General features: G+C 44.2%; 1 protein-coding gene across 2 annotated transcripts in view; it reads right to left on the bottom strand.

The window, feature by feature from the left end:
• The window catches only part of lmbr1 (limb development membrane protein 1), a 35,116-nt gene that overhangs the window by 17,440 nt on the left and 8,755 nt on the right, over positions 1-8,921 (bottom strand). For both annotated transcript variants that reach the window (XM_056433984.1, XM_056433983.1), the window contains exons 5-9: positions 8,166-8,269; positions 1,468-1,594; positions 1,026-1,094; positions 821-885; positions 486-558 (exon numbers count right to left, since the gene is read on the bottom strand). In XM_056433984.1, the coding sequence (XP_056289959.1) occupies positions 486-558; positions 821-885; positions 1,026-1,094; positions 1,468-1,594; positions 8,166-8,269 (438 nt within the window). The remainder of the gene's footprint in view (positions 1-485; positions 559-820; positions 886-1,025; positions 1,095-1,467; positions 1,595-8,165; positions 8,270-8,921) is intronic.

Here is an 8,921-nt window from a genome sequence, read left to right as displayed (position 1 = left end):
ATCTTCACCATCCTTTAACACTTTAAACTATCCTTTTGTGTGCGAGAACAGCACAAGGCTCCTTGTCTCCTTGTCTCCTTTCAGGAGCCGCTGATAAGTCTCTTTAATGTCCAAAGGATTTAGCCTGAAGTTCTTGTAAAAGATTTAATTTCCATCCTTATACCCGGGCTACCGTTCTAGGTCTAACTGAGGCAATCATTTCTCCAGTGTCTGAAATGGATTTTTAAGAACTTCCTTAACATAAAATATGGTCCTTGCCATATGGCTGCTTTGCCCTTTAGCAGAGAGTTGTGAGAGTAAGACAGTGGTGGGGAAAGACCTCTGTAGAGCGTGTGTGTGTGTGTGTGTGTTCATGTCTGTCTCTTTGTGTGTGGCTGAATTTTCAATGCTAATTGATTCCAGTGTGGCGCGCTCCATCACACCCAATAGGACGGTCGACCCCTCCCCTCCCCTTTAATGTGCCAACACGTCTCCCACAGACATACCATTTAATCTCCTCTGAAGGGCTTCCTCCTGCAAATGGATGCAGTAAATCTGCTCATCCAGGTCCTCCAGGATCTGAAGGGAGGGAGCAGAGGAGGAAGTGATGAAATGGGTTATAATTAGGCCCAAAGTGGGACTGGAGAGATGGCAGATGGGAGGATGAGTTGGTGATGTATTTGTAGTCCTCTGCTGCTAATGTAAATGGTCGACTAAGACAGAGGCTATAAGTCTGAGTGTTCAAGTTCAACTCTGTCGTCTTTCCGCAAAAAAAACTGCTAGTTGTACATTTCTACTGACAAAACCATTTCCAGAACAACCACAGGTAATGATTCCTTACTGTAGGCTTCACTAGTAACTGGCCCATGATGGTGAACATCCTGGACAATCCCACAGGAGTGCACACTACACATGAGACAGAGAACAGCAAGATCAACTGTTTAACCAAAATAGGGTGAACAAACTAAACAAAATACAATTGATGGTAGCTTAACATCACATCAGCAAATATACTGTATTTCCTTCAGTGTGTGAAAGTGGCTTACTGAGTAAAAGCAGTCCTCCCATCAGAGATATACAGGAGTAGAGGTATGGTAGGTAAAATTCCCAAAGATCTACAAAGGAAATACAAACATTTATTTAAAAATATATTGGACAGAAAAGAATAGTTAGACATGTTTACAAATGCACAAGATAATTCCATCACAGAACTCCTTGTAGAATACTTTATATTTGTTACATTTGTATTTGTGAAGGTAATAAAACAAACAATTTGAATGCGTGTGCTTTAGAGGCACATTTATTTTTTCAATTCCAGTATTTATGCTAAGCGAAGCTAACCAACTCCCAGTTCAAGCTTCATAGTTCATGCACAGACATGAGAGTTGTATCAATCTCATCGAACTGTCCACCAGAAGGGAAAACGCCAATTTCCCCACATTAAGACATTTACAAGCAATACTGACACAGAATGATTTAAAAATGTACCGTAGAGTGATTCCATGCAGGCTGGATCATTGTCAATGAGCGCTGACGCCACCCACACGATGCCCAGGATGAGCAAAGCCAGCAGGAAGAGCATCACAAAGGTCTCGAGTATACGCGCCTTAATGCCCTGACAGAGGGGGAAAAAAGAAAAACAGAAATCTAATTGGATATGGCTAATACGATTAGTAATTAACACCACGGTTTTATATCAAAACACATCAAAAACACACTGGGAGCTGGGAGGTGGTATTACCCACATGTCATGTCATTTAAAAAGAAAAAAACACACACGAAACAAGATTCAGTTTACGAGACTTCTCCCTCCTCCCGGGCTCATATTAAAACACCATCATTTCCATTCACAGCACACAAACATGACATAAACGCTTCCACGGATCCCTGCGTAAAACAGCTCTTTTATACACACATATTGTGGTCTATAAAGTGGCTCTAACAGGGGCTGGTGGTGGCAGCGGTGAAATGAAAAAGAGGAAGTGGGGTGGGAGGTGCCGTAAGGCGCATGAAGCCTGGCTGGGTCAGCTACTGTCTGCGATCAAGAGCAGGCCTCCCATCTGGGGCCGATTAGGAGCTCCCTCAGCACCGCGGTCGTGTCCCGGGCCGCGCAGACGAGAGGGTTTTGGGGTAATTTGGGTTTTCCGGGTCACAAACTGCTGAGTGGTTAATAAAGTCCTGCTCTACCTGTTCACACAGTTTCCATTTCCCCCCCTGCTGGAGAGCCGAGCGGCCTCTGCCCGTAAGATAGATAGGCGTTCTCGTACACATGTCAGTTAGGCTACCAGGCACGGGATAACAAGGGCTCTCTGCTCGTGCAGCGCCGCTTAAATTGGCCACATATGAGCAATTTGTTACCAGCTAACGTAATGGCTGTGCGGTTGCTGTTCAGTATTCGCCAACAGGTCCGTGATGGGGGTCTCTCTTTGAAAGTATCCCCTGTTAAACAAGTCGCTTTATGGAATGCAAATGGTTTCAATTCTGCAGATTAAATCAGACATGGCTTAGTTTTTTGGGGTTCTTGCTTTACACAGTTCAAGGTTGTTAGCCGAACCACCTGTCCTTCAGCATTTATATTAAGATTCGTTTCCCTGTTTAATAGCCTTCTTCTCTCCGATGCAACCGGAAATCTAGTCCCTCTTCACTCAATCTTGAGATAATTTGCTATTTTACAAGCACGGTTAGTGGGTCACAGACGCATGTGGTACATTTATCATCAGTCCACGCTTTGGATGCTGATGTCGGGATTTAAGCTTATTCTCAGACTCCATACATCGTCAGTGGTGAAATTCCCCGGAGCATCCTTTAGCATTTATTGAGCAATCAGTCGCCTCTCGCCTCCCCTTCGTGGTATTCTGGAATTCTCAGTGAGTGACTGTGGAAGTTTCTAGCACAACAGAGAGGAAAGTGGGCAGGGTCTGGAGTGCCCCAGTGTGGCCAAGGTGGACACTGCAACCACTGACAGGTAATGGTAAAAGGGTGGAATTTGGCCTTATGGATTCTTTAGTCAGCACAAAGAAAACTCAAATCCTAGGGAAGTATTACGAGTACGTATAAATCATGACAGTGATCATTTATGGGCAACTATATTCGCGTAATTTCCGTTAAGGAGATCCACTAAAAACAGAAATACGACACCACATACAAATATGACATTTTGATGACTGCCTCGTGCTCCTTTGCAGACACTTGGGCACTTGTGAGTTCGCCAAATGGATGCTGCGATCGGGAATCTCACACGCCGGCTCAACTGGCCAATGAGGAAAGCACTCAACACCGTCCAAAAGAGGGAGAAAAGAAGAGATGGAAATAAAGAGGGAACATCACTGGCGGAGGAGAGGAGTCGACGCCTGAGCGCATCTCAATCCCAGGAGGTGAGAGAGGTGAGCGAGGAATGCTTTCAGGGACTTCAGCCACGTCCCAGACGCGGTCTCTTAAGGATGCATCAGGACAAGCAGGAGCCGCAGGCAGGACGAGCATCCGCTCAAGCGCACCAGTCCACCTTAACAAGCTGCCCATGCCATGCTGAAGGTGTATTCCCTTCAGATAGGTCTCTCAATCATTTATAAAGACTCAAATCATTACCCATTCAGATCATTTAGGGCAAAGGCAAAGCTTGTCACCTCCCTTACTGTCATCCCTCGTTCCTGCCTCGCTGGAAGAGCAATCCACCGTGTCAGATGTGAGTCGACGGTGCAGGAGAAAGAGGACACTGGACTGTGAGCCCAGATATCATTGATCCATGCACATGCATGACATTGCATGTTCCTCCCTATTCTTGCAGGGGAGACTCGAGTCTTTTGTTCCCCATCAAATATAAAAACGGTGGTATAAAAATAGAAAAATGCAACTCAGCTATCATCACTGCTCAAAGAAGAGACTGTCAACTGGTGAAGGAAGCGAGGGATGAACCAAAAAAAAAGACCTGTGCCCTGGCATCCAGAGCGCCCGCTGAAAGTTTCTATTCTTGCCATTCTAAATGTGTAACGACATCTAAATATAGCAGCTCTGAAATATTCAGCATCCCCTGTTCCTCACACTGACATCGAGTGAGGGGCTGCTTAACTGCAGCTATGCTTGAACATGACTGGAGAGACTGCCAAGAAATGTGTGTAGTGGCCAGAGATTAAACAAATTTAAATCAAAAAAAGGCTTCATATGCAGTAACAAACATGACATGCGTGAACTCACGTACGCACACACACGGACCGACGCACAAGACCGGCGAGGTAAACGAACCTCCAAATCTACCCAATTACACAAAGCCACAGAGGGCCTGGAAACGGTTGACGAGCCTCATCGCCCCGTGTGCGCTGCAGAGAAACTAAAGCACACTATCTGCCACCGTCTTTGATGTTGTGGCTCGGCCCGACGAATCCAGCAGAGAGTCTTCACCTCTGGAAGTTAAATGCCACTGTGCAGTCGTGGACAAGTGTAATAGAGAGTGAGAGATGATATTTGGGAAGATGCAGGGCTGTGTAGGATGTTGGGGTGGGATGGGGTGGGATGGGGGGGGGGGGGAGAGAGAAATCGGACAAAGAACGAGAGTTAGGTGGTGCAGGAGCTTCCGAGTTGCCGCCATCAATCCTGAGCAGGTCAGCGGGCGGTGGCAGAGATCATCCTGCAGACCATCCTTCTGCTCACTGTCAGGGGCGTGTGGAACAAGGGCCACGAGTGTAATACGTGAGGGAGGGGGGGGGGGGGGGTCCTTTTTTTGTTTTGCTCCTTAGCTAAAAGGACTGCACCTCGTTGCTAAAGACATGCCAGATGCCCAGGGACCTTATTAGTGTATCCTTCAACCAGTCGGCCACAGCGCAATGACCGTGTCAAAGACAGAAAGCAGAGGACAGGGACACTCCCCTGTAAAGCTGCACAATGAACTTCTAAAGACTCGTAATAAGACTTCTTAATAAAGCACCAATGACACGAGAGCATGGAAAATGATCGGCATCACATCGTATCGTTCAAACCAGTGGGGGGAGTGTGAGGGGGGCGGTGATTCCCCCCCCACCCCCTAAAAAGGGAGAGAAAACATTGTGAATGTTGATGATTTTGGGGATGTGAATTAAAACTCCTGTTTCCCTGCTGCATTCACGGCTGATTCACCAGATGAGTCAGAAAACAGAAGGATTTAAATGAAGGAAGCAGCCTCAGTACTTTCTGATGTTTGCCAAGTTTTATTTGACATCCTACAGTGACGACAGCTTGATCCGATCACTGAAAGGTGTCAGACTGATAAGTCTTCAAAGAATAAATGACTGTATCCTGACTTTTTCTTCAGATAAAAGGTTAGGGCCGAATAGACCTCACATCCCATCGACATAATACTTCAAATTACGTAAATGAGTTGTGGACGATCTCGTTTTTTCTTTTTTCTTTTTTTAAATCAAGAAAAACAAGAAAAACAATCCGGAGCAGAATGAGTTGAGCTTCAGAACATGTCACTTTGGGTTAGAAAAACTGAGTCACGAGAGGAAAGGGGGAAAGAAATCCCGAGCAACTCACTTGTTCTTTTTTTGAAATTCCCAGCTCGAACTAATATGTTGCCATGGAAACGAACATTGTAACAGGCAGCTTTAGGGAGACATTGTGACCTTAAGGGAAGGTATGTAAACACCACTTTATATTCTCCGACTGGCCCTGGCCGAAAGAAGGCCTGGGAAAAATGTCTGCATGTGCAGGAGATTTGAAATAAATATCCAGGCCCCCATTGTGGAGCTCCAACAAAGAGGAGTATCTTAGTAACACCACGCGGGTTTGCTCGGCGAGACGTGTTCCCCCCCCCCCTCTCCTCCACAATAAACACACTTCTCATCATTGGCGGGTTAGGGCTTAGGATGAGATTGATGAGGAGTTTCTTTAACTACCAGATGAAACCTGTTGGCCCTTTGCTGGGTCAGTCAGGGGGTCAGACTCGTTCCAACTCGTTTCAGGATCAAACACATTTCAATACTGTGGGTAAGACCAAAAGACTATACAGCTGTAAAGCATACTACTCTATATTGTTTCTTAAATAATAATTTTTAAAAACCGAGAATATTAAAACCTACAGTCATTGTGTATATTTTTCCTCATACGGCTACAATAAGTGTGAATAACTCATGCTGTGGCGTTGAATACATATTTCTCCAGCAAAAGATAATAAACATCTGAGCAGTAGTGCTAAGAAAATAAGATTAGACTACACTAGAAATAGACCAGGAAGCTGTCATCGTTTTTTTTTTATATACCTTGATCTAATTGTTTTTGAGTAAATATAGCTTCAAGATATACCACTCGTCATGTATAATTACTAAGCCAACTTAAGTCTCTTGATATAAATAGAAGTTAGAAACAAAGGCTGGTGCTGATGTCCTCACAGTGTCTGTCAGAACACGCTCATCCTCTCGATATGGATGACAGCTGGAGTTGGAGAAAGCGCCAACATTTTTCCCGATGCACTCAAACCAGCGAAAAAATGCATAGTACCTCATTTAGACTAAGCAACTCCCAAATACACCGTGCTATATAGGTTTATATAACACATCCTCGGAACCAATGAACCTGAACTACACAACAACCTTTCGTGGCCTCGGTGATGCGGCTTTTCGGCAAAGATTTGAGAACACGGCAGTAAAGCGGGAGACGTTTTACAGCAGCAAATAAAGCGACATCATAGCATCTGACATCAAGAGCCTAAGTCGCTCCGATTCATCCACAATTTGGACAATTTGCTAAACTATTAATCTCTCGGGTGACAGAGCCTCTAAAGAGCTGAACAGTTAACGTAGGCAAAAAGGAGGAAAAAAAAAAAACATCCACATTTCCATCTTTCTGGTGATGTCTTTTAGTACATCGTCAAAAGTAAACACAGCCACATGAAAAAGGCTGACTGACAACGTTAGAAGTGAAATTCATCATTCACTTCATTTCCGCAGTCAAAAGGGCCTCGCGGTGCCATAGCATTCGCCAAGGAGGTTAAAATGCCACATAAAACCGAATGACAACGTGCTCTAATGCTGTTATTGGGGAAAGGGATAATATCACATTATAAAAACTCGGATCTGTCTTTTACATTCCTCTCGCTGCCGGCCGCATGATTGACTCTGCAGGCAGTTCCGGTTTTTTTTTTTTTAAGTGTCACCTCCACCCCTTTCATAACACACACACACACACAATATATATATACGTGCAAGTGCAGCTCAACATTGAACAGTGCTTCCTCTAAGCACATTTATGGAAGATCAGTAGCAAGAAACAGTCTTGCTGAAATGAAAAAGAATAAAAAACGTGAAAGAGGCCCTCATCCTGCTTCCTACACATCAGTTCCCGCCTTCGACTGAAGAAATCCAACCGAAACAAATTAGTGGGCCGAGGAAGAAAAGAACCGGCTACACACTACAGTACAGACTAATTTTTATGTGCTTTTGCCAGGAGGGACATAAACCAGAGAGGTTTCAAACTGTGACACAGGATAGAGGTGTATTAAAAGTAAATCTTTCCCTCTCCATTTTGCGGGCTTCTATTGTGCTGTCATGTTGCTGCGACTTTATGGACTTTTGGAACACGAGCCCCCAGCCTCTTTTTTTGGGGGTAATCAATTAAACAAGGAAGTTCGCTGAGCCTTACAACTCGATTATTAGCCTGTCCTTTTGAAGTTTTATTTGGGGGGGCTGGGGAGGGGGTGACAAGGAATCAGGCTTTAAATCAGCGGGGCCGATGCAGCAGTGTTGAAGCGTTTGCAGCCGATGGCCTTATTGGAAGGGTTTGTCAGGATGTGGCGCTGGGCGAAGTCCAGATATAGACTTTCATGGCTAATGAACTTTCTGCCGTGGCAGTTACAGTCAGTGGTGTGAGTCAGGGAGAGGACAAGGCACCTGCTGCTGCTGCTGCTAAGAGCGCCCCTTGCATGGATAGCAGAGAAATATATCCACACAGAAGCCATAAAATAAGTTTATGATTTCTCATACGAGGCTTAGTTTTAAAATCATCGCGGATTGTCTTGTTTTCAATTAATCACTTCAGCTACAGTATCACAAAAAAACATTGATACATTTTCCAGATTTTTTTAAGGTCATCAAAGTGTCAAACTCATTTACCATTTCTAACTGTTCTTTTTTGGGGGATGATCGTCGTCACACACAAAGACAATACACAAAAATGAAAATGATGCATATAAATTCTGCAACACGCTTAAGGTAATGTACCTTTTTAGATCCCGCAAATCCCTCAGACTCCAGGAAGAAATAGGCAAAGGGCATCAGGACAAAGAGGCAAAGGTTGGAGAACAGTGACACAAGGTTCCACAGTCCTGCAGAAACCAAGCACAGTGTACACAAACAGGTCGTTCAAACATGATATATATCAATAGTCAATCCTATTTTTAATGTTTAATTGTTTTTAGGCTCTGTGGGATTACATTAACAATTTTTCCCATCAGTTTGAGAGCTTTCCCTTGAATATTAGTAAATTGTGAGTGGAGGGGCACACGTTGGTATTATCTGGTGTCTTTGTATCTTGTCGAAGTCATGGACTCTACCGCCCCCTGGTGGCTGTTGCAGCACCCAACACTGATGGACGGGTTATCATTGACTCTGTGGGGCATGACTGAAATAAACTGTCAATTAATCAGATGTGTGGGGACATGGCAAGTAAAAAAGAAAATACTTTAAAATCTCACATGGTTTGATTTTAAATCATAAAGAAACTAGCGTGCTCCATCTATCTGCTGCTGCTGGTTACACATAGAAAATGAGAGTCAAATCATAATCCACAAATACTAAACATTCAACCATCAAAGTTTAAAGGGGGTCAGCATTCATAGAAAAGTCATCAGTATGTGGTGTGTCAATGTACAGGAATCAGAGCTTGCAGTGTGGTCTGGTAACACAACGAAGACTCCTGAAGACTTCCTATCATTAACAGTGACAACAACCAACAATACTATTAGAAAACTCCAGAGG

This window comes from Pseudoliparis swirei, chromosome 16, assembly GCF_029220125.1.
Source record: "Pseudoliparis swirei isolate HS2019 ecotype Mariana Trench chromosome 16, NWPU_hadal_v1, whole genome shotgun sequence".
NCBI lineage: Eukaryota > Metazoa > Chordata > Actinopteri > Perciformes > Liparidae > Pseudoliparis > Pseudoliparis swirei.
This window is presented reverse-complemented; position numbering and strand designations above follow the sequence as displayed.